At 39.0% G+C, this 27,101-nt stretch overlaps 1 protein-coding gene across 1 annotated transcript; it reads left to right on the forward strand.

Annotated features, from left to right (window-relative positions):
• The first annotated feature begins 531 nt into the window (after positions 1 to 531).
• Positions 532 to 26,517, forward strand: CLUL1 (clusterin like 1). The gene is made up of 7 exons (XM_032603393.1): positions 532 to 643; positions 1,796 to 1,944; positions 6,790 to 6,957; positions 8,872 to 9,304; positions 13,414 to 13,551; positions 22,126 to 22,340; positions 26,329 to 26,517. The coding sequence occupies exons 1-7, from the start codon at positions 538 to 540 to the stop codon at positions 26,515 to 26,517; spliced, it is 1,398 nt and encodes a 465-aa protein (XP_032459284.1). The 5' UTR covers positions 532 to 537.
• Positions 26,518 to 27,101: the final 584 nt, after the last annotated feature.

Here is a 27,101-nt window from a genome sequence, read left to right on the forward strand (position 1 = left end):
TGAGAAGAAACAAATTTAACTGTGCATGATTCATACATCCTGATGGACTTTATAAGATGTATGAGAAAAATCTGAGGGGTTTTTAATTTCATAAAAAAATAAGTAGTAAGCCATTTAGGTTAAAACTTACTTGTGGACTCTGAATTTTGGAAAAAACAGTCCCTTTGACATACCTAATTCTGTGTTTGGGAATATTTACTGTTGACAAGGAAATAAAATGTAGTTTGGATTCTATGGGGCTGTTATCCATGCTATTGGTTGCCCTAAATTTCAAATGCTTCAGATGATGACCTTATTTAACTGTCAGGAAGAATGTAAACAAAATAGGGACTTGGGTCGTCTTTTTAAAAAATTTATTTAGATTTCAGGTTTCCTTATGTCTCAGCCATATCAGCATACATTGTCTAAAGTCATAAAGAAAAACTGACAGCAAAATGCTTTGGATCACCATGTGTTTTCAATTGATGCCAGTAGAAACTAACTTAACCTAAGGCATTTGATGCAGGTTTATTTTTCCTTTGCAGTCACAACGGAAACATGAAGCTGCCACTCTTGGTGTTTATTGTGTATCTGCTGTGGTTGAAAGATTGTCATTGTGCACCTACGTGGAAGGACAAGACTGCTATCCATGGAGGCCTGAAGGGTAATGTTTGGTTTTTTTATCTGCACTGTGTCCCGTTTTCCTGTTTGCATGTCCTGCTGGCATTTATGGTGATTTACAGTTGAGAGATAACCGTATTCAGGATGCCCTCTAGTTTCACGGTGAGATGTTCTCCAGGCACTTAAGCCAAGTAGACAAGACGCCAAGCATCTGGATAAAAATAGAAAATTCCAAATGCGTCTCTGAGAATGGTCCACATATCCAGATGTTTGCCATCACAGAGATAAAACTTGCCAACGTTTTGAGTTGCATTGCTTGGTCTCATCCAGATGTTTGGTGTCCTCTGAGCACAGTTTTAATGAACAGTGAAATTCTTTTCTAGCATTTGAAAAATTTAAACAATTAAAGTAATCCATGCAGTTATTCTTGAGATAGTGAAGGAATGGGTTATAATGACATTGAATCTGGTTGGTCTGTGCTCATTAACTTGTGGCCTTTGCTTGATGAGATATGCTTTGAGTACTTAACAGGAAAATAAATTAGTTTAAACGTTTCTTTTTTGGGGATCTGTAATTAAATTTGGAGGCCAGATTAAGCTCCTTTGGTGGCCACATTTGCTATTGTGAAGAGACAATGACAAACCATGAATTTCATACTCGCTAAAGGCTTATTAAAGGGGTGTAAGAGATGTCCAGTAGGTTATTAAAGAATCTTGCATTATACAAGATGCTTTCTAGGTTTTATGCCTCCTGGGAAGGCAACTGAAGCTGAAAGAAAAGGAAATTGTTCACTCTGTTTAAGATTCCCAGTTGGGCATTTAATATAAATTGTCTGTGAAGAAAATTCAATGTTTTCTTCTAATATAAACACACTTGAGTTTTAAGGGAAAGAAAAACAATTGGATAAATGAAAACAGGCCCTGAGGAAAATGATAAGAATAGGGTTCAATGAACTCTGACTTGGCTAGCAGTTCAGAAGTGAGGAACAGAAGATATCACCCGGGTGGTAGCCATGTCCATGTGGCAGCTGACAGCCCAAATCATTGTGATCTGCTTTCAAAGTTTGATGCTGTTAAAAAAAAAAAACAATTAAGCCTCTGCTGGGGGAACATGAAAAGTTGGTGAACTCATTGTGTTCTGATACGTTGTAATCTGATCAGATCTCAAAGGAAAAAACTACATCGTAATCTTTTAGGTTTTTCCAAGGCTGGGGAGATAGATATAGATGAAGAGGTGAAGAAGGCTTTGACTGGCATGAAGCAAATGAAAATCCTGATGGAAAGAAGAGAGGAGGAACATAGCAACCTAATGAGAACCCTGAAGAAATGCAGAGAAGAAAAGCAGGTACAGTCATTGAAAATCACACCTGTCCTTAACTATATCTGGACCATAAAAAGTGCATGTCTGAGTGCACTGGAGGAATTACTTATTTACCCTAATCATAGATTTTCTGGAGAGCAGCCCTTATTGGAGGAAGAGTTTGAAGAAAATTTCAAATTTCTTCAAAGAACATATTCCTTGTAGATTAGGCCTTCGATGGCCTCCAAACTCGGGAATTTGGGGGATTCGGCTTTGTTTGGGAAGTGCTGCTTTCTTAAAAATGCTTTACTGGTGCCTTTTGAGTTGGGATATTGTGTCAAAAGTGTCTGGGAGTTTTTGGCTACATCAGTGGCCTCCAAAGTTTTTTTCTTTGCCATCCCTATTACCATAATTATTGTTAGCATCCACTCCTGAATATATGCATTTTAATTTATTCATTAAATTAGACACATGAATTGCTACCGTTATTATCTCAAGGCACAGAATGCACTTAGGGATCATCATTAGCTTGGGTAGATGTAAGTCCATATTTCAGATCATCTAGATATTTTGAAAATATTTTAGCTTATTGACAAATCTGATTAGATCATCATATTTTTACTGACACAAGGCCAAAGAGCTTATAATGAAAAAGTGGCAGCCCTGCCATTTGCTTCTTATCTACTTGAGCTTAAGTTATTCATATTTTTTAATCTGCTGGGGTTTTTTTTCAAGAAACTTTTAAAGCCTCCTGTTCATTTTGTGAGGGCTAGTTTAGTTAAAAGTAGTTAAAAAACATCATTTACCTGAGTTCTCTTAAATGGCAAGTCATTGCAATTGGCTCCAAGTGAACAGAGAGAGGCAACCAGTGTCTCTTCCGCAGGGTCCTCACACACAGCTGGCCACACACAGTGGCCTGACACAAGCACCAGCGCATGTGAAATAGTACATCAGCCTCATCAACTTTTAAAATTCAAATACCTTTACTTAATAGTTGTTGTCCAAACTATGTATCTTATCAATGGAGAATATACATTATATTCAAATGTCTATGGGCCATATTAAAAACTCTTCATATGTTACAGTATAAAGCTCAATACATTTCTAAATTATAGACATTGCATGGCTCATAGTTTAATATCATTAACCATTAACATAACACTCAGAACAGTTAAAAATTTTTTTAAATTTATTTTCCAACATACCCTTATAGAGAATATCAAAACTATAAAAATAATTTGGAGAATATTTTAAATTTTAAAATTGGGAGTAAATTACTTTTAAATTTTATTTTCATGAAAACATTTTTAATTGTGGTAAAATATGCATAACATAAAATTCGCCATCTTAACCACTTTTATGAGCACAGTTCAACAGTATTAAATACATTCACAGTACTTCCCCGGTGGCGCAGTGGTTAAGACTCATGCTCCCAATGCAGGGGTCCCGGCTTTGATCCCTGGTCAGGCAACTAGATCCTGCATGCATGCCGCAACTAAGACCAGCGAGCTGCAACTAAGACCCGGCTCAACCAAATAAATTAAGAAATATATATTTTTAAATGCACTCACATTATTGGACAACCGATCTCCAGAATTCATCCCATTTTGCAAAACTGAAACTCTATACCCATTAAACAACTCCCCATTTCTCCTTTCCATAGTTGATTTTTAAATTTAAAAAACACAAATACAAGTTCTAATATCTCTTCTCTAGACCTTGATCTACACCTAGACCTGTAGACCTATAAAGCTGGGGGTTACAAAGCTCTGGAGCTGCTGGAATTCACGGTGGCCACTGGGTGTCCCCTGATCCATTGGAGCAGGGCTACATCACAGGCTGGGACCCCAGAGCTGTAGTCAGCCTGTCAACAGCTGGTTGATTTTGCAGCCGTCCCTCTCCCTGCACCACACAGGGTCCCTGTCGAGGAAAGGAGATTGCTTGACCAGCAGCTGGAAGCCCTCCTCTCTTTTGGCAGAGATCAAAAGACCTTGAGGAAATGAAAACCAGCTCCTCATGAGGAAAATGTGGAAGCCCCTCTAGCTGTGTTCTTCCCTGGTGGGCTTGTGAGTCTGGCCACCAGGAATAACCACACTAGATATCATTCACAGGCCCTTTATAAAACACATTATCACCTGCAGTCCTTCCAACATCTGAGTAAACCATCACTTTCATTTTACAGCTAAGGAAACTGAGTTTTGAGATGTTAATTAATGTGGTGTTGTTGTTGTTTTAAATTTTTATTGGAGTATGGTTGCTTTACAATGTTGTGACCCTGTCATGACTGACCCAGGAGAAAGTCCACTGGCGCTGTGCCTGTGGAAGACCCAGTGACTTTCTGTTTTTCTCCCTTTCCCAGGCCTCCTGGCAAGCCAAGGAGGGAGCACATGCTATGGAAAGAATGCTTGGTGTAAGTCAGGTTAGCAAGTGTTAGTTCCATTTCTGACCCTGAAGAATCCCAGGAGCTAGTAGAATTTTTATTATTTCTTAAGATGTACTTATTTTATTTTTTTTAAAAATCATTGAATTATACTCAAGGTTTGGGTACTCATTTAAAAATTCATTTAAAAAAGGAAAAACCGGGCTTCCCTGGTGGCGCAGTAGTTGAGAGTCCGCCTGCTGATGCAGGGGACACAGGTTCGTGCCCCAGTCCAGAAGGATCCCACATGCCACAGAGCGGCTAGGCCCGTGAGCCATGGCCGCTGAGCCTGCGCGTCCAGAGCCTGTGCTCCGCAACGGGAGAGGCCACAGCAGTGAGAGGCCCGTGTACCGCAAAAAAAAAGGAAACACCTGTTTAACCCTGAGTTTCCCTCCCTAAAATTATTTTCAATCTAAACTAAAGGATACTTCACACAAATCACGAATTGACAAATATGGGGTGGGTGCCCCCGAGTCTCCCAGAACAAAACACATCCCATCCTCAGGTGATCCAGTGTAATCTCGATCCTCCTCATCAGGTTCTCCCTATTTATATTTAGTGGGAGCATCTGAAACTTGCTCTTACTAAAGTGGGAAACCCTAAAGCAGCTTCAAGTGATTCCCCACGCCCCACACCCCCATCCAGGTTTGTGTGGGACTTTGAACTGCAGGAAGAGAGTTCTAAGTATGGAATCTATCGCTGGGTGGGACATTTAGGGAGAAGCAGAAGGCATGGACAAGGCATTCCTAAACCAGAGACCTTCTTCCTCCATGGCAACATTTCAGTACCAAAACTTGGGCCATGTGATTTGGTCATTGGTTCTTGTTACACTCTTGGAGGTGAGTGGAAGGAAATCAGATGATCACGGACTATGTGCCTTGCTTGCTCATCTCACTTAATACGAAACCTTAAGAGGTAGATTCTACAGTTATTCCTATTTGCTAAGAAGGAGACATGGGCTCAGAGATGTTAAATAATTTGCCCAAGGGTCCACAGTGAGTGTAGTTTGTAATTGGAAATATTGAGATTTCAGTTTATAGTGACAATGGGCAGAATATTTAAAAGACTGATTGAGAAAATCTGGGCAGTACTGTTGCCTGTCCTGGTGAGGCAACATTTCTTGAGAAGTTGGAGGATTCCAAAATTGTTCTGCAAAGCCCAAAGAGACAAGTTAAACCTGTCTGGATCACGAGGTGCATTTGGCAGACTGGAGCCCTGCCAGGTTTCTTATGTAGGACGTAGCAAATGACACCCAGCTTAGCCCCAGGATTCTGCCATGAGGGCAGCTGAAAAATCCGAGCCCTGCAGAGGAAATGTGCGGGGATTGTCAGTGCCCAGGTGTTTCTTTGGACTTAATATGCCAGGAAAGGGTGATTTCTTTTTCCTTTCCCATAGGTAAAAGTGCATACTACATTGATGTTAGAAACTGTGCTCCCTCGTGTTTTTTTTCACTTAAGGGAGTCTTCATCCGCTCTGAGGCTTTCTCCTTATGGACAGGTCCATTATATCCCCTAAATCCCCTGAACTACTTCTCAGGCCTGGAGGGAGCCGGTCTGCAGAAGCCCACACTTGCAGGGAGACGGGGGTGGGGGGGTCTACGTGGGGCTGGCCTGGGGGGAGCTCTGGGGGCAGGGTTGACGTTCTCAGGGACAGGTGTCGCTTCTGCTGGGCGGGACCTGGCCGAGTACAGCAGGCACCACAAGGGGGAGTACTTGGAATGTGGATGAGAAGAATGAAGCCCCTCAGAATACAGCATCTTTGCTATTAGGATGCAACTCACTACAAGAATTGTGATATACAGTACACAGGAATTTGATATACAAGATTTGACTTGATACACAAGAATTGTGCTTTCTTGCAGTGTTTAAGAACACACAAAAATTAAAAGCAGCATAAATGAAGGAAATAAATGTGTCAACTTTGTAAGCCTTAAAAACCCATCTTCCACATCCTTCAAGGACTAGAAGTGAAGACAGACAAGTAAACAGATCAGTTACAGTCATTCAGCAGAGTAGGGGCTGTGTCTTCATTGTTGCTTCACCCACAGGCAGTGAATGTCCATCCCATAGCAAGCACTCAATAAATAGCTGTTGACTGTACAAATTAACAGGTGAATAAGAACTGCCCGGTCTTCAATAGAGATCAAGCAGTGCTCTTAAGTTAACAGAAAGCTTCAGGGTGGATCTGTCAGACACTAAGGGCTTGAAGAAGGAATGAGGTTTAGTATTTTTTGTTTTTGTTTTAATTTTTGGCTGCCCCACAGGGCTTGTGGGATGTTAGTTCCCTGGCCAGGGATCGTGGAACCCAGGCCCTTGGCAGTGAGAGTGCTGAGTCCTAACCACTGGACCACCAGGGAATTCCCAGAAGTTTAGTTTAGAATACGCACATTTTGTAAAGAGTGAAATCAACTAAGGTACAACACATAGAGTCATGAAATGGAAATAGGGTGTGTGTTTCTACTTTTTAATTAGGAGGCTCTGAAACTTATGAATGAAGTTCAAGAACATCTAGAAGAGGAAGAAAGGCTATGCCAGGTGTCTTTGACAGGTTCCTGGGATGAATGCAAATCTTGCCTGGAAAGTAACTGCATGAGAGTTTATACAACCTGCCAAAACAGTTGGTCCTCTATGAAAAACAAGGTAAGGGAAAAATAGAGCTCAAGGTTTCTAAGTTCTTAAGGTATGTGCTTCAGCTTACTTTTAAAAATTAACTTATGTTAATATTTAGAATAGATATGGATGATCTGATGTTGGCCTTTTGCAACCTAGAATCTAGCATTCATGTTTATGTATGAATCACTTGTGGATATATAATTTTTAAGTTAGAACAGCCATCCAGTGCTTGCCCTCCCTTTCAGGACACTGTGTGTATCTCTCAGAAACACCCTGACTCTTTCTGCCTTGTATTTGTTATTTATGAACACATTCCCACTAGATTGTAAGCTCTTTGAGGGCAGGAACCATATCTTATCTGCCTTCATTTAAGCATTGTAGGCATTCAATAAATGTTTGCTGAATTGCATTCTGAATAATAGCATTATAGTCTCTGATTTCAACCTGCTTTAGTGTTTTCTCTGGAGGCCAAGCCTTTGAAGGCATCCTCTGCCTCCTGAGTCTCTCCTTCAACGGGCTTGCCCTCTTGTGGCAGCACACACATGCCCGTGCACACACGTCCCCACATTCACGTCCCCTTTACCCCAATCCATGCACATCCTGTAGGACTGGCATGTTTTCTTTTTTGTCCTCTTTGGCTCTCTTCTGGGCAGAGGGAATCACAGAGGGTGGTGACCTGATTAGGATGAGCTCTGACCCATAAAAGGCTCCTCTTCTCTTGGCCTGAATTTCCCTTCCCCTTCAAGAAGTGGGCTGAGTAGGCAATGCAGAGAAATTCCCCTCTACATATCAGAGCATGCAGTAATCAGAGTCTGCGCCTGGCTTGGCAGTGCCTTCCCCAATTACAGAAGGAACAACCCCTAGGATAATTCATATGCCAAGTTAATTTGCCTCCACTGTTAATTGCATCTGCTCTATTTTTATAACCACTCTCTAACATACCAGAGTATACTGGAATGAGCACTGGCTGGAAGTCAGGAGCTTTGGAGACCATTCCTATCTGCACCTTTTGTGTGACCTTATGACAATTTCTTGGGCCTTTAAAGTTTCATTTTTGTGGCTGGGTTCAGGTAAACAGAAGCTGGCAGAGGGAGAGGCAGATGATCCACCCAGATTACTTTTTGAGAAAGGCATGAGTCTTCTAAGAATCCCTGGAGAATTCTTTGAACAGCCCTTGAGCAGGGGTGGGGAGTGCTCCCACAGTGATGTTTGATGGTTGCTACATTCCAAAACATACAACAGGGTCATATCACTATCATACAAGGGCAACTGTGTTCTGGCACGAACTTATGTGTCACATAGATGAAGTAGAACATGGTATGACTGCTGGAAGATCTCCCCCTGAATAGGAAATTCTATAATTAGAGCTTCATTCCTTTGACTACAGCCAAGGAGGGCTTTGATCACGGGTAATATGTAACATCTTGAAGTAACCTATTTAGCTGTATTAAGCATCTATAGTTCAGTGTGAATGTATTGATCTTTTCCCTGGACTAATTTATGAGATGAGAGAGAGGAGAGCATAAAGACACGAATAGCATGCCACTGAAGGAAAAAAAAAAAGAAGAACTAAGGCAGAGGTGAAAGACAAGAGCCTTCTTCACAGTTTTCAGGCTGCACGGTCTAAAACCATGCATGCCAACCACCACCAGTACATCAGGACTGTGGCTTGTCAATAATATTGAAAACTTGGCCTTCTTAGGCCTTGGTAGACAAACAGAAACCAGGAGGAACTTCAGACCCTATTTCCATAGTCAATGTCAAAGCCAGGTACATGAATGTTAATAAATTATCTTAAAGTGGATCACGTTTTCCTAGTTTGCCCAGAACTGTTCTTGATTTGGAATGACTACTTGTAAGTTGACATAAAAATTCACAGTAAAAAAATAGTCCAAAAGAAAATTAATTTATTTCATTTCTGTCCCCCATCCCACCCCACAGCTTGAACATTTTTTCAGGAAGATATATCAGTTTCTGTTTCCTTTCCATGAAGATAATGAAAAAGACCTTCCCGTCGGTGAGAAGTTCGTTGAGGGAGATGCACAACTGACCCAGATAGAGAACATGTTCAGCCAACTGACTGTGGATGTGGGATTTCTCTATAACAGGAGTTTTGACGTCTTCAAACAGATGCAGCAAGAATTTGACCAGGCTTTTCAATCATATTTCATGTCAGATACAGACTTCATGGAGCCTTACTTTTTTCCAGCTTTTTCCAAAGAGCCAGCAAAAAAAGCACATCCTGTGCAAAGCTGGGACATTCCCAGCTTCTTCCAGCTGTTTTGTAATTTCAGTCTCTCTATTTATCAAAGTGTCAGTGCAACAGTTACTGAGATGCTGAGGGCAATCGAGGATTTATCAAAACAAGACAAAGGCAAGTATTAAAAGATTATTTATTTATTTATTTATTTATTTTTATCATCTTTATTGGGGTATAATTGCTTAAAAGATTATTTAGATATCTGTACTAAAGGTTGAGTTTTATTTAACTTTGGAACTGGTAGCCATTTCTAAGTCATTGTACAATGTTCCTGAGAGTGATGGTTTATGGATAATCAAAGTCTCACAGCGTCTTAGAAAAAGCTTTGAGGTCTGCCAAACACTAGCCTTCTCCCGTCTTTGTCAAGAGCTCTGTGGGGCTGTTCTCTATTTCTAAAGCAAATTTTCAAAGCTGAGAAAGAAAACCCTGGTAAGGTGAGAACTTGAAAAAGACAGTTGCCTCCTTTATTAAAACTCAGGCAGATGCTTGGCTCTATTCTGCTTGAACACCATGGGGTTTCTTTAAAATCAGTCCAGGCTCCTCAACTTCCAGTTTGGGGAGAAAGTTAGTGCCATGTAAAACCAGGTCACATTTAGTGCCTTCCATGACCTCCTCTGCATCGCTACTGTAATCCCTTAGATCACATCATTTATGCACAAAACCAGAGAAAATACTCAGAGACAAACCCAAGACTGTAGAAATTTCTGTAAATGATAATAATCGCCTTCTACCAATACCACTCTGATATTCCATATTGGAAAAAGCAATGCTGCTTTATGTTGTTAAGGCAGAGGAGGTAACTTCTTTGGGCTTCTGTGGAGAGCCTGGGAGGCAGCATCTCAGAAACGAGAGTTGCCGTGTGGGCCACAGGTAGAATCTGTGTTTCCTTGGACATATCTCTATGGAACATTAAGTCAAGGACAGGGATGCTTTTCTCTAACAAAAAATGCAACAGGCTCCTTCTAGAAATCCCGCCAGTTGTGACAACATGGATGAACCTTGAGGACATTATGCTATGTGAAATAAGCCAGACACAGAAGGACAAATATTATATCCCACTTACGTGAGGAATCTAAACTAGTCAATTCCTTCCTTGCACCACCATCACCTCAGTGATAATCTAGAGATCCAGGGTCCCCTGCAAGTGCAGAAAGTTAAAACAAAAACAAAACAGCAAACAAAAAAAGCCTTTGTTACACCTTTATACTCTTCTCTCTCCAGTGTCCCTACCCTAACCAGATAGCAAGCTCAACAGAGGAGTGATTCTCTTCCCAGATGAGCACATGAGGACAGTTTATCAAAAATAGGCAGGCAGGGGCTGTGGGGTATTTGCATGTAGTTTCCATCACTTTTCTGGACTGGTGGTAGGTGAGGAATAAACCTATTGCCCCTAGAAAATCCACCTAATGAGAATAAACCTTTGCCCCTTGCGGTAGGCAGAATAATATAATAGCTTTCCAAAGATACCCAAATCCTAATCCCCAGAACCTGTGAAAATGTTAGGTTACACAGCAGGGGAAAGTAAGGTTGCAGATGGAATTGAGGTTGCTAATCAGCTGACCTTAAAGTAGGGAGAGTATTTGGGGTTGTCCAGGTGGCTCCAGTGAAATCACAAGGGCTCCTAAAAGTAGAAGAAGGAGGCAGAAAAGAATCAATAGAGACAGCCTCACGAGAGGAACTTGTCCCTACTTTGCCAGCTTAGAAGATAGAGGAAGGGGAACAGGAGGCAAGGGCGGGGGTGGCCTCCAGACCCTGGAAAGGCATGGAGATGGATTCTGCCCTAGAGCCTCCAGAAAAGAACAGCCTTGCCAACACCTTCATTTAGCCCACTTCAGACTTCTGACCTATAGCACTGTAAAATAATCTATGTTGTTCAAACCACTAAATCTGTGGAATCTGTTACAATATCAATAGGAAAGCTGCCTCCTGTCAATTACAGTGGTTAATATCTTCTGAGTGTAAACTACGTATCTGGCAGCCTTCACAGATAGGCTTTATTTGTCATCATCATCCCAAGAGCCAAAATTAGAAAAGTAGCTAAAATTGAATAATGAACACTGTTAAAAGGAAAAAGGTGATAAAAATATGAAATATCTTGTTTAATATATTTTTTAATTTTATTGAGTGTTGTTTCATTTTAGTCTCCATATGAAAGAATTTCTTTCCTACTTTGTTCTTTCTAGACTTCAGTTGCTGAATCTGTTGAAACAGAATAAGATAGCTTTTGCAGTTATCCTCACTTGGCTTACAAATCCCTAGAGAGAATAGATGAGATCCATTCGGTAAAACTGTGGTGTAGTAGCTTCACACAGTGCTGGGTGCTGGGAGCTGGGAGTTCTGGGTTTTAATCCTGCCCTGGAGAATTTTGCTGTCCTTAATTTTCCCATGGGGGAAACAGGCAAGTTGGGAGGGTAGATGATTTACTAGAAGTAACTGCCTAGAAGGGCCCTCAGGCTCTGTTCTGGCATGGCCGAAGGTAGGCGATGGGCTACTCTCATGAGTATAGCATGGGGAATTGGTTCAGATAGCCCTCAATTTGCCATCCTTGAATATACCAAGTATTCATCTAGATGCTGTGAATAAGCAATGATTATGACAGAGATGACACAGCCCCTAACTTTTAGGAGTTTAGTCCAGAGAAAGAAAAACAGGTCAGTGAACAGTTGCACTACCATATCTTAAGTGAAATGACAGAGGAAGTTAGGGAAGAATGACAAGATTAAAATGACAAGACAAAATCCCCTCTCTCAAAGGACTCGGAGTCTAATAGAGAAGACAAAATTAACAGCACATAATGCAGAATTGCTCTACAGTAGAACTCACAGGGGTTCTCTGGGGTGAGAGGAGATGCCACTAAATCTATAGGGAATGGGAGAAAATGACTCCTATTCAACCAAGTGGATGGCTGCCTTACCCACCAGATGATCTAGCAAATGCCTCGTAGGTTTTTTAACAATAAACTTCAATTTTTTGTTTGTTGCTTTTGGCTGTGCCACGCGGCCTGCGGGATCCTAGTTCCCTGAGCAGGGATTGAACCCCTGCCCCCCTGCTGTAGAAGCACAGAGTCTTAACCACTGGACTGCCAGGGAAGTCCCAGTAAACTTCACAATTTATCTCGAAATGTTTCATTTTTTTAACATCAAAGATTTAATATAACAGAATATCATCAGGTTAAAAATTAATAACAAATTTTTCCTAATGTGAAACACTCAATTGGGAATTGTCAATTTGCTGTTGGACGATTTCTTTTTACATCATTTTTATATGGATGGTTAATTATTCCAGGAAAAAAAAAGTTTCTTAAAAGTTGATCTGCTTTAGATGTTTTCCTAAATCTTTGACTTACTGTTTATAACATTATATATGTGAAATGCAAAAAAGAATAGTAATAAATACCTACTACCCAGTTTAAAAAACAGACATTTCCAATATCTTTGGAACTCCAATACACATTTGAATTACAGCTTGAAAAAATTAAAATAATTACTAGAAAAAATTTTAATAGAAGCCCAAAGAGAAAAGTGGCTTACAATTCCCTATCTAGTTAACCCCAATGATATCAGAAATAATAATGATAAAAATAAGACACACTAAATTTAAAATAACTTAAATATACAAAGGAACAAAAGAAATGAAAGCTGCCTTCTCCCACCCCATCAAGTCTCTCTTCCAATAGAGTTACTATGAATAATTCCTCATGATTCCTTCCTGAAAATAAAATTATATGCATTAACATCTGTGTGGGGAGTGGGGTTTGGGGGAAGCAAGTAGTAATAATAGTAATGATGAGTAATAATGACAGTAATGAGACTGCTGGATTAAAGGATACATGCACTTTTTTTTTTTTTTTTTTTGCGGTACGCGGGCCTCTCACTGTTGTGGCCTCTCCCGCTGTGCTCTGGACGCGCAGGCTCAACGGCCATGGCTCACGGGCCCAGCCGCTCCGCGGTATGTGGGATCCTCCTGGACCGGGGCACGAACCTGTGTCTCCTGCCTTCGCAGGCGGACTCTCAACCACTGCGCCACCAGGGAAGCCCGATACATGCACTTTTTAATAGATGCCAAATTGTCCTAGTAACTGGTTGCACCAGTATGCACTCTTACGATTGAATACAGAACAAAGATTTTGCAAGTGCTGATTAGAAAGAGAAATGACATTCTATCCATGCCTTTAAAGTTCAAACTCTCTAACGACACTGATGTGAAAATGCTGTTACTTGTAGACTCCGCCCAGGGCGGCCTGAGTAGGACGGCATTGCCTGTGCGGGGCCGAGGGCTGTGCGGAGAGCTTCGCCAGAACTCGTCGGAATGTCTCCAATTTCACGCAAGATGCCAAAAATGTCAGGATTACCTGCGGGAAGGTAAATGATTATTATGTTCTCAGGGTTTCGATTGTATTCTGGTCAGAGGTCACAAATCTCACTTTTACAGGCATCGTGGATTCATTTGCTTCCCTTCAAGCTCTTTTTGGCGTGCTCATTGCCGTCTGGGGGTGCTCAGGGCAGGTTTATAAACATTTATTATTCAAAAGTAGGTCAACTTACTTTTCCCCTTTTAAAAATTCCCTCATTATTCCCGTGAAAAATTTTTATGGTTAAAGACCAAGCGAACACTCTTGTGTGCGAAAGAGAACTCAGCAAATTAGGGTAACTTCTTTCTTCTTACTGCAGAGAAAGAAAACCACCAATGAAGAAATCTTCAAAATGTGTAAGCAAATTTTTTGCCAAATAAGTTTTTTTTCAAATGGCATTAACTCTTTCCAGATGGTGGGTTAATTACTAATTAGTATTTAAATACAGATAGTAGCTTCTCCTCCCAAGCCCTGAGCAGCACGTTTCGCGTCCTCCCAGATCTGACCAAGAGCAGCTTTCATTCCTTCCCCAGGTGAAAAAGTCTCTCCACCGGCCCTTCCCTCTTTCCTCCGACCTTCATGTCCCTTCTCCTCCCCAGCTGAAGTCACTTCCCAACCACTAGGGTCTGAACGCAAATTTTCTTGCAAAATCCAAGAAGAGCTTTTGATTCCTGTGCTTCTGCTTTTTACCTTGCCAAAGCCCTAAGGGAAGGAAATTCTAAAAAATGTGGCTAAGATTTGAAGCAAGAGATTGAATATAAACTGGACCTTTTTTTTTTTTTTTTTTTTTTTTTTGCGTTACGCGGGCCTCTCAATGTTGTGGCCTCTCCCGTTGCGGAGCACAGGCTCCGGACGCGCAGGCTCAGCGGCCATGGCTCACGGGCCTAGCCGCTCCGCGGCATGTGGGATCTTCCCGGACCGGGGCACGAACCCGTGTCCCCTGCATCGGCAGGCGGACTCTCAACCACTGCGCCACCAGGGAAGCCCTGGACCTTTTTATTAGAGCAGATGAGGGTCTTATTTCTTCAGAATTGCTCCCTGGGTGACTTTCTGCAGCTCTGTTTCATCATTTGGAAAATGAAATTAATATAGCTACTTCACACAGGTGTTTTGAGGATTAAATAAAATGTCTGAAGTACTCATGATTCTCATTATTCAAGCGTTTGTTTTTCAAGTCACAGTTACAAGGTTGCATACAGACAACAGAAGTTTTTACAAGAGAAAAATATACACGAATATACTGACCTCTTACAAAAATAGTCCCACTCAAACATGCCACCTATGTATCATTAACTTCCTTTAACTTCCAGTTAAAAGCTTTGAAGAATAATCTCTCCCTGATTGTCATAAGATAATAGAGAAGATGGGGTGTGTGTGTGTGGGAAGTGATTGGAAGAAGGTGATTGAAAGGTACAAACTTCAGTTACGAAATAAGTACTAGGGCTGTAAGGTACAAGATGATGACTATAGCTAAAGCTACTGTGTGATATATAGGAACGTTGTTAAGAGAGTAGATCCTAAGAGTTCTCATCACAAGGAGAATTTTTTTTTCTTTTTATTGTATCTGTATGAGATGATGCATGTTAACTAAACCCACAACAGTAATCAATTCAGAATATATTGTGAATATGTAAGCCAAACTATCATGTTGTATACCTAAAACTTATACAGTGATGTATGTCAATTATTTCTCAACAAAACTGGAAAAAGAAAGACAATATATAAGAAATCAGATAATACAATATAAACACATCAAATAATCAGTATACATCAAGTCACACAGTATACATGCAGTATAAATTGATTGCTGCAAAGGAAAAACACAGAGGAGAGGCTGTCCTAATGTGCTCCCAAACAATTTTTTTTTTTTTTTGGCTGCTTTGGGTCTTCATTGCTGCGCGCAGGCTTTCTCTAGTTGCGCTGAGCAGGGACTACTCTTTGTTGCGGTGCGTGGGCTTCTCATTGCGGTGGCTTCTCTTGTTGCGGAGCACAGGCTCTAGGCACATGGACTTCAGTAGTTGTGGCTCGCGGGCTCTAGAGCACAGGCTCAGTAGTTATGGCGCACGGGCTTAGTTGCTCTGTGGCATGTGGGATCTTCCCGGCCCAGGGCTCGAACCCGTGTGCCCTGCATTGGCAGGCGGATTCTTAACCACTGTGCCACCAGGAAAGCCCTCCCATACAATTTAAACTTTTATATTTTATGATAAATGTATATAGAATAAAATAATAGAAACACATGTGCCTAATACTAGATGAAGAAATAAAACATTACCAAAATAGATGAAGCCCCCGCTGGTGCCCCTTCCACATCACATCCTCTTTATCCCCTTATAAGGAAATCGTTTTGGGTTTTTTTTTTCCTTCCAGTTTTATTGAGATATAATTGACATACAGCACTTATAAATTTAATGATTTGACATCGTGAAGTGATTAACACAGTAAGTTTAGTAAACATTCATCATCTCGTGTAAAAAAATTTTTAAAAGAGAAAAACATTTTTTCCTTGTGATGAGAACTCTTAGGATTTACTCTCTTAACAATTTTCATATATAACATATACCAGTGTTAATTATATTAATCATGTTGTATATTACATCCCTAGTACTAACATTTTATAACTTGAAGTTTGTAACTTTTAACCACCTTTGTCACCATCACTGACTATATTCCCCACACTGTAGGAAACTTCTATTTTGAGTTTGGTGCTTATTATTTCCTTGTATTTCTTTTTTAAAAATTTATTTTATTGAAATATAGTTGATTTACAATGTGTTAATTTCTACTGTACAGCAAAGTGATTCAGTTATACACATATATACATACATTAGTTTTTCATATTCTCTTCCATTATAGTTTATCACAGGATGTTGAATATAGTTCCCTGTGCTATACAGAAGGACCTTGTTGTTTTCCCTGTGTTTCTTTATACTTTTATCATGTGTTTATATATAGCACACATACACACATATACCATACATAGCAATGTTTTACATGTTTTTAGTTTTTATATTGTCAAAGTATAACTTTTAAGCTTAAAAATATGACTCATACAAGTACAAAATGAGCGTGTTAAGATTGATTTAGGGCTTCCCTGGTGGCGCAGTGGTTGAGAGTCCGCCTGCCGATGCAGGGGACGCGGGTTCGTGCCCCGGTCCGGGAAGATCCCACATGCCTTGGAGCGGCTAGGCCCGTGAGCCATGGCCGCTGAGCCTGCGCGTCTGGAGCCTGTGCTCCGCAACGGGAGAGGCCACAGCAGTGAGAGGCCCCCGTACCGCAAAAAAAAAAAAAAAAAAATTCAAAAGATTGATTGATTCCATTAATAAGGGAACAAGCAGAATGATTAAGCTGGTTTAAATGAGTACAGGAGAGACTGAAGTATTTACAGTCAAGGACAGAATGTTGAAGTAAGATTGCAAAGTTAGATATAAAACTAGTTGATGTACCGAAGGGTAATAAAACTGTAACTTTTGCAGTTATGATTTCTATCAGACCAAAATAATTTATGTCTCTACTGGACAAAAATTATTTGCAACTTTTCAATCTGTAATTTACATCTAATTTCGTGGAGTCTGGCCCAAATCAACAGTGACTAGTAAATCCGACAAAGGATCATTTCCCTAGAGAATTAGGTAATCTTTGGGTGGACCTCTTAGACAATACTTTATGTGACATTGAAAGGACACACAGCCATTCTTCTGCATTGTTTCCAAGTTTTGGATAATATTTCTTAATAGTATAAATGTTATCGCTTATGTATTCTTTTGCACCTTCGTGTTTCACTCAGTAGAGTTTGGGAGATTTAGTCATGTGAATGCGTGTGTTTCTAATTTCACGAATTCATTGTTGTATGTTAGTCTGTGGAAGCACATTACAATTTATTTATCCATTCTCCTGCTGAAGCACATTTAAGTTGCTTCCAGTATTTTACAAACAACTCTTGTATGTTTTGTCAAACAATGATTTTGTCTCTTTTATCAACATTTAACTCATTCTTTGTTCTAAGACTAAGCATACAGCTGTAATTATAATCTTATATTTGAAAAATATAAGATAAACGAAATATGTTCCAAAACATTATAAATCTTTTTTTTTTCATTATTTACCATGCATTTTTGGTCCCAATTTTAAATGGACTTACTGTAAGTAGCTCTTTTCCCATACCAGTTACTGGTACTCGATGTATACACCTAAATTCAAAATAGTAGTTTCAAGATAAAGGAGTTTGATGTGGAATGGTCACAGTGGGGGTTCATCTGTTTGGGTTATATTTTATTTCTTAATATAGGAGGTAGGCACATGGAATTTATACCAAGGAATGTCTGTCTCCAGCCCAGTTTCTGTTACATGAGATCATATAATTATCAGTTAAACTGAATCTCTTTTGAAAGTGATGTAGGCAATGTTAATAATTGCTTGGCAACCACAGGTATAAACTGAAAACTCTCACAGGCAGAAGGTGATACATGCACACTAGATTAAAGACAAAACAGCCACAATATTTTGCAGCTCCTCCCATCAAAAGCTGGAGTCTGTTTTTTCAACCTGAGAATCTGGGCTCGGCCATGGGTCTGTCCTTAAGCAACAAGATATTGGCAAATGTGAGCGGCTTGAAATGTGTTTGTGAATTAAAGTTGTCCTCTCTTGCTACTGGAAGCCTATCCACCACTGCATGATCAAGCCCAGGCTAGCCTTCTGGAAGATGAGAGGTCCCAGCCATGCCAGCTGAGACCCTCAAAATGTGAGGCTCTAGACCATCCAGCCCCAGCTGAGCTAGCTCAGACATAAGAATAATCCAACCAACCCACAAAAACATGAGAAATAATAAATATTTGTTTGTTGTGCAACAAAAGCTAATGGATGCATATTGTCACATTTCATAAGAGACACCTGCTAAATGTGGGTTTTCTTTCTTCCTTTTCTTGAAACACTCATTCTCATGTCTATACGGTGACTAAAAAAATGCCCTAAGGTACTGATTATGTGAGTGTATTTTTTTAAGTAACAGCATTAAGATACAGTTCATATACCATAAAGTATACAATTCAGTGTTTTTTAGTATACTCACAAAGTTGTATAACCATCAGCACTATCTAATTCCAGAACATTTTCACCCCAAAAAGCAACTCCATACTCATTGGCTGTCATTTCCCATTCCCCGCCCCTTTCCCCTACCCAGCCCCTGGCAACCAATAATCTGCTTTCTGTCTCTGATTTTGCCTATTCGGGGTATGTCATATAAATGAAATTATACAATTTGTGGTCTTTTGTGACTGACTTCTTTAACTTGGCATAATTTTTTCAAGGTTTATCCATACTGTAGCATCTCTCAGAACTTCATTCCTTTTTATGGCTGCTTAATATTCCATTGTATGAATATACCACATTCTGTTTATTCGTTCGTTAGCTGATGGATATTTGGTTTGTTTCTACTTTTTGGCTATTGTGAGTAATGTTGCTATGAACATTTGTGTACAAGTTTTTGTTTGGACATATGTTTTCAATTTTCTTGGGTATATACCATGAAATATATATGGGTCATATGGTAACTCTATGTTTAACATTTTGAGGAACTACTAAACTCTCTTCCAAAGTGGATGTACCATTTGCATTCTCACAGAAATGTATGAGGGTTCTAATTTCTCCACATCCTTGTCAACACTTGTTATTGCCCATCGTTTTTATCTTAGCCAACCGAGTGGATGTGAAGTGGTATCTCATTGTGATTTTGTCTTGTATTTCTCTAATCACTAATAATATCAAGCATCTTTTCATGTTTTTATTGGCCATTTGCATGTCTTCCTTGGAGAAATGTCTATTCAAATTCTTTGTCCATATTTTAATTTTGTTATTTGTCTTTTTATTGTTGAGTTGTAAGAGTTTTTTTTTTTTTACATATTCTAGATACCAAATGCTCATCAGATATATTATTTGAAAATATTTTCTCCCATTCTATGTGCTGTCTTTTCACTTTCTTGATGGTGTCCTTTGAAGCATGGAAGTTTTTTATTTTTATGAAGTCTACTTTATTTCTTCTTTTCTTTTTTTATTTTGGTGTCATATCTAAGAAACCATTGCCCAATCCAAGGTCACACAGGTTTATGCTTATGCTTTCTTCTAAAAGTTTTATATATTTAGTTCTTGCGTTTAAGTCTGTGATGCATTTTGAGTTAATTTTTGTATATGGTATGAGGTAAGGATCCAGCTTCTTTCTTTTACAATTGGATATCCCGTTGTCTCAGTTTCACTTGTTAAAAAACTCTATTCTTTCTTGTGTAGAACTGTCTTGGCACTCTTGTTGAAAATCCATGGACAGCAAAAGTAAGGGCTTATTTCTGGACTCCCAATTCTCTTCCATTTGTCCATATATCTATCCTATGCCAATTCCATACTGTCTTGATTATTGTACTTTGTAGTAAGTTTTGAAATTGGGAAGTGTGAATGCTCCAATGTTGTTCTTTGTTTTCAAGATTGTTTTGGCTATTATGGATCCTTTGCATTTCCATGTCAATTTTGGGATCAGATTGTCAGTTTCTACAAAAAGGGCAGTTAAGATTTTGATAGGGATTGCATTAAATCTATAGGTCAATTTGTGGAGTATGGCCTTCTTGACAATATTAAGTCTTCCCATTCATGAAAATAGATGTTTTTCCATTTATTTAAGTCATCTTTAATTTTTCTCACAGCGTGTTTTAGTTTTCAATACAAGTCTTACAGTTCGTTTAAAACATTTGTTCATAAACATATGGTTCTTTTTATGCTATTGTGAGTGGAATTTTCTTAATTTCATTTTTGGTTTGTTCATTGTTAGTGTATAGAAATACAACTGATATGTGTATATTGATCTTGTGTTCTGCAACCTTGCGGATTTATTACTTTTTTAAAAACAAAATTTATTTATTTTTGGCTGCATTGGGTCTCTGTTGCTGCAGGCGGGCTTTCTCTAGTTGCGGTGAGCGGGACTGCTCTTCATTGAGGTGCGCAGGCTTCTCATTCTGGTGGCTTCTCTTGTTGCAGAGCACAAGCTTTAGGGCACACGGGCATCAGTAGTTGTGGCACACAGACTTAGTTGCTCCACGGCATGTTGGATCTTCCCGGACCAGGGCTCGAACTCATGTCACCTGCACTGGCAGGCAGATTCTTAACCACTGCACCACCAGGGAAGCCCTGACTTATTACCTTTAATAGTTTTGTGTGTGTGTGTGTGTGTGTGTGTGTGTGTATGTATTCCTTAGGATTTTTTGTATACAAGACTATGTCGTCTATGAATAGAGATAGTTTTACTTTTTCCTTTCTCATGCAATTTTGTTTTGCACAAAGTTTCACCTTTATTTTAGGGAAATCTTTTTCCACTCTCTAAAAGAGTAAATGAGTGTCCCTTGTAGAATTCTCCTTGCCTAAGATCATGAGGTAGCTCACCACCTTCTTCCCCCATAATTAAAAAAAAAAAAAAACTACACCACTATTCTAAAAGTTAACAACTCTAAACTTGCAAATGAAGACATTTTAAAAGAATATCTGGATCTCCTTTCAAATGTATAATGTATCTTGTTAACTGTGACTCTCTTTGTTTTCAAAATATTTTCTTGAATTACTTTTCAAATGTACACTATTGCAATTTTTTTCACCTGCAAGTACAAAGTTCTCCCTTTCCTGAAGATCCCAACACAAATTTTGGAAAAGTGTGAAGGCTGGAGGATCTTGCATTATATCTACATATCAAAAAGAAACAATAACCAATTTTTAAGACTTGAGATGAGGTAGTCACCTAGCTTCTGGTTGGTGGATTCTCCCCAACCCCTATCTTCCTGAAGGCATGGTTTCTTAGTAAACAGCAGAAGACATAGTCGAAAGAGCCTGTGATCTTTTTCTACAATAACAATCTTTTATGATCCCAGATGCCCTAACACATAGACACTTCTGTAGTTTGCAGATAAATAATCTTTACAGAGTATCAAGATGCTCATCAACGCAGCTCTATAAATTCCTTTAACCCTGTTTCAGTTCAGAAGGACTGTTGTGCAATAATAACACAGAGCTGCAGAATCTTAGTGACTTGTGAGCACAAAGGTTTCTTTCTCTCTCTCTGTCTTGTCAATTACAGCTTGCATGGGAGCTCTGCTGCACATCTCCTCACTCAGGTTGATGGAGCCTCCACCATATGGAGCAAAACTAGTTCCACTGTCAGGGGAGGGAGGGTGATAAATCCTAAACCATTCTTAAAGGATTCCTCCAGCAGTAAGACACATCACTTTGAATATGGCCATGCTCAACTTCCAGGTGGCAGAAAAGTGCAATCTCCCTTGTGTCCTGATCAGAGTATAAGTGAGCAGCCCTAATGACCTTCAGAGACACTATGGAAAGGAAGACAAGGAAAAGGAACATTTTAAATCTTCAGTGTGTGCTGGCTCTGTGAGCAGGCATTCTGCAGTGTCATTTCATTCATGACGATCATACCTGGCTGAAAACTCACTCAAAGTCAAAAGACTGGAAGTAGAAAGCTTAAGGGCTGGGACTTAAATCCACAACACCCAACTCCAAGTCCCACATACCTTTTTCTTTACCATGTTACTTTCTTCTTTGCTAGACTGTCCTGATGTTCCTAAACTATACACAAAAGTAGATGAGGCCCTTGAGTTGGTCAACATATCCAATCAGCAGTATGCCCAGGTTCTCCAGATGACCCAGCATCACTTGGAGAACACTACATACCTGATGGAGAAGATGAGAGAGCAGTTTGGCTGGGTGACAGAACTGGCAAACCAGACCCTAGGAACCAAGAACATCTTCAATTTCATAAAGGTAATGGAGAGACTCAAGAGCAGTTATGGAGACTAAGTGTGCATACATTGATTTTTCTGTTAATTTACTTATTAATTATGTCTGAATTTGAAAACAGGCTCTAGAAGGATATTCGTACTTCCACTGTGATTGTACTCAGGCTGACTTGTGCATGGTCTTTAGAAAACAAGAAACTCTATAAAGAAAATCAATTTAAAACACAAAATACTTTCTAATCCAGAGGTGGCTAATTCTGCTTAGAGCTATAGTGCTGATACAAGTAACCATGAAGAAACCTGGCCAATGTCGTTTTTAAGGGAGAAGACTTTCAGGTAAAGCAACTTGAGATCAAAGGCTGACTCTGAAACTTACCAGCTGAATAAGTTTGGGAAAGTTTCAGAATCTTTCTAGGCCTCAGTTTTTCCATCTGGAAAATGGGAATAATAATAGCTACCTTAAAATTAATGTCTGTAAAACAATGAGTATAAGTTCCTTATCCAAAACAAGAGCTCTGTAAATTATAGCTCTCATTAGCTTTTGACACAACAAGCTACTGACTTACCTTGAAAATTAAACACAGTTATATATTAATATTCACATATAAACATTGCTATCTTAAGTTGCACTTATACCATGTCTCCCACTTGCAATCAACAACTCCTGTTGCATAACATAAAATAGTGATTGAATTTCTTCCCTGATGCACCCCCTTCACACACCATATTACATTAATATACGATGCACCAGGCAGTGATTTCTGATGAGGTTGGTATTGGTGGGCTCCTAAAAAGACCCAGATACAAAAATCACCAGCAGAGCAATTGAAGGTACAATATTTTGTGTAGCATGTAATGTTAACAATCCCCCGGGATCCCTTTACCAACTCCAGCTGGTGCTGCTGCTAACTGCTCACCACTGAAATCTTCTCCAAAGGGTTGTCCTTGGGGCCACTTATGCTCCAGAGCTCCCTGCAGGATCAGGCTGAGGCTGGAGGTCACCTGAAGGCCACCTCCCAGATTAGCATCTCCCTCTTCCCTATCTTGCTCGCCTCATCCCCCTAAAAGTTTTACTGAAAGCACCCTTAATAAATAACTGTGTCAGAATCTCAGGCTCTGCTTCTAGGCAGTCTGACCTAAGACATTCTGTATCCTAGTGATTCACTCTCTTTCAAGGTACAAGGTTGTGGTTTGAGAAATAAGTTTAGAGAGTCACAACCAGCACATTAAACAAACAAACAAAAGCAAAATAGAACACACCAGAAGAAAAAATATTAGAGTGCATTGCATTTAATAAGTCAGATGCGTATGTCACGGAACTTTCATTTCCATGATGTGTGTTTATATATGTGTATAACTTATATGTAAGATGTGGTTTATTTTCTTTTTCTATTTGAGTATAATCGATTTCTTTTTCTATTTGAGTATAATCGATTTCTAATTGAGTATAATCGATTTCTATTTGAGTATAATCGAGAAATACTCAATAGTATTTCTATTTGAGTATAATGCAACTAATGTTGCATTAGTTTCAGGTGTACAACAAAGTTATTCAGTTATATATATGTCAATATATTCTTTTATATATACATTCTTTTTCAGATTCTTTGCCATTATAAGTTATTACAAGATATTGAATGTAGTTCCCTGTGCTATACAGGGTCCTTGTTGTTTATCTATTTTATATATAGTGGTATGTATCTGTTAATCCCAAACTCCTAATTTATCCCTCTGCCGCCTTTCCCCTTTGGTAACCCTAAGTTTGTTTTCTAAGAAATGTGTGTTTTTGAGTCATGATGACAAATGTGTTTATAACTGTAGACCATAGTCAAAAGGTTTTGAAAGCCACTATCAATTCTTGCTGACTCTCTATTACTTCATTAGATAGATCATTCCCTAGGAGAGTAAAATAATGTGATATATTTGATCATTCTCACAAATATAGACTTTTAGTTTAAAGAGGAAAAATTCTTGTAAGGAATGAGGGAAAGAATAAAATTTTAAGAAAAATTTTAGCAATGCTTTCAATCTTTAGAAAAGTAGAGCCAATATTTAACTTTTTATCATCGTCAGGATTTCCATTCTATGCTTCAATTTGCTTCCATTCTAGTGGCTCTGAGTAACATTAATTGATTTAACTAAAATTTTTGATATTGATAACAAAGACACTTCTATACAAAAAACTCCATAGAAAATAAAATTATGGTTTTCAATGGTATATTTTTCTAATAATAATCACTGCTAAAGAGCACTCAAATTTGTCTGGCAATGTTCTAAGAACTTTTCCCGTGTATTAGATCATCTAATACTCTGTGTTCCTATAAGGTGAGTATGATTGTTTCACAGATTTTTCAGATGAGGTACAGAGAAGTTAAACAACTTGTCTGAGGTCGCACAGCTAGTAAATGGTAGAACTGAGATTCAAGGCCAAACAGCTTTTCTTCAGAATCCTTGGACTTAACCACTTTGCTGAACCGCTTGTAAAACTTATTTTTCTTTAAACGGCTCTTATTTCATCATGTAATGGAAAGTGCAAATTTGTAAAACAGCACATACTGAAGAGGAATCTTTTGTAAAATAATATACAAATTCCAGCAGGTGAAAAAAGTTATGCTTTTTAGGTTGTAGTTACATGTTAGTGTTATAATTGTTTATTCAACTAGACGTAAACGCTTTATGCAGTTTTTATGTGTGTTACATGTATCAAAAGGAAAAGGGGGAAAGTTATGTTAGCTTTATAAACTAGAATTAAGAAATCACCAGTGTTGATTTGGCTTTTTAATATTCTGCTTTAGTTTTTTTGATAGGGAAATTTATTTGAACACATTTTCAAAATAGTTCTTTTTTTACATAAATTTATTTATTTTATTTTTGGCTGCGTTGGGTCTTTGTTGCTGTGCGCAGGCTTTCTCTAGTTGCGGCGAGCAGGGACTGCTCTTTTTTACGGTGTGCGGGCTTCTCATTGCAGTGGCTTCTCTTGTGGAGCACAGGCTCTAGGCACACGGGCTTCGGTAATTGTGGCACATGGGCTCAGTAGTTGTGACTCACAGGCTCCAGAGCACAGGCTCAGTAGTTGTGGCACACGGGCTTAGTTGCTCTGCGGCATATGAGATCTTCCCGGACCAGGGCTCAAACCCATGTCCCCTGCATTGGCAGGCAGATTCTTCTCCTATTTTTATTTTATTTTATTAATGTTTTGGCCACACCATGGGGCATGCAGGATCTTAGTTCCCCAACTAGGGATTGAACCTGCGCCGCCTGCCGTGGAAGTGCAGAGTCTTAACCACTGGACCGCCAGGGAAGTCTCTCTGGCAGGCAGATTCTTAACCACTGTGCCACCAGGGAAGCCCCAAAATAGTTCTCTTAAGGTTACATCAAGTTGCATGTCATTACAGTTTCATTTAAATTATTAAAATCAAAGTATATGCCCTTGAGAACTTATTAAGAAAGTAAACGACATGCATTTCAGATGACTGGTTCTTACAAAAATCGCACATACAACCATAAATTGTAAATTTCCTGTGGAAACTCAGTACAAAACTTGGTACATCACATTAATATTTGTGACACAGACAGTAGCGCTCACCAAATATCCCATCCTCTCACTCACACTTTCTTGCTCCTCTTGCAGTTAAGTGGTGCCATGTGTTAAGTTCTGGCCAATGAAATGGGAACAAAAATTTCTAGACTGAGATAGAGAAGAGCCTGTGTGTGATTATCCATTCTCTTTCTCTGATGAGGATGTAAAGAAAGCCATGCGTTATTACATGTGCTACAGCACATGTGAGATGATGTTCCTTTCTCAGCCAGGGTCCTGAGCATCTAGGTGGTTCACAGCCCTTGTAATGGGCATGTAACATGAGTGAAAAATAAATTATAAGAAGCCACTGGAATGCTGGGGCTAATTTGTTACCTCAGCACAACTTAGCCTATCCTGACTAATGTGGTATTAAATTAATGCTGAGTGTGTGCTGGAATTTAGTAATCTTTTGTTGTATAATCCTTCTTCTTAGGTAGTTCCAGGTGTTCATGAAGGAAATTTTTCCAAACGAGATGTAACGATGACAGAGGTAAGCATTCTGCCTTCCCCTAATTTCACACTCACCATCCCTCATGAAGAAAGTGCTGAGAGTTCTAACTTCATTAGCTACATGCTGGCCAAAGCTGTACAGCATTTTAAGGAACATTTTAAATCTTGGTAAGCAGAGTGCTTGATTAGGAATGCTTGTCAACAGGAATAGATGATTCATAAAAGGGAAAAATGACAAAACTAGTTTTAAAATACCTTGAAAATATATTCAACCTCATTAATAATCAAAGACATGAAAACTAAGACAAGATAGCAATTTTTGCCTATTAAATTTGCAAATTAAAAAAAACCCTGATAGGATGTGATGAAATGAGAATTCCCATATGTTATTGCCGGGAACATAAACTGTTTTTGCCTTTTTGAAAAGCTATTCAATTATACATATCAAGAGTCATAAAATTTCTTTTTGATGCATTAATTCCACTTCTGGAATCAATCAGAAGGAATAAATCTAAATTTGAATAAAAGTTCCTACCCCAAGATCCATATTTGCAAAATTATTTAAAATGTTAAAAACAATCTGAACATCTAAAAATAAGAAAATGGTTAAAAGATTATGGCTAAATATGCTCAGTAAGTCTTATGAAACCATTAAAGATATTTATAAAATTTAAATCATAACAGGACAACTACTGGAACAAGGGTTTATTCTAAGCCTATCTGTGAGGTAGATATTATTATTACCATTTTCCAGAA

The sequence above is a fragment of the Phocoena sinus genome, chromosome 14 (genome assembly GCF_008692025.1).
Source record: "Phocoena sinus isolate mPhoSin1 chromosome 14, mPhoSin1.pri, whole genome shotgun sequence".
Classification (NCBI taxonomy): domain Eukaryota; kingdom Metazoa; phylum Chordata; class Mammalia; order Artiodactyla; family Phocoenidae; genus Phocoena; species Phocoena sinus.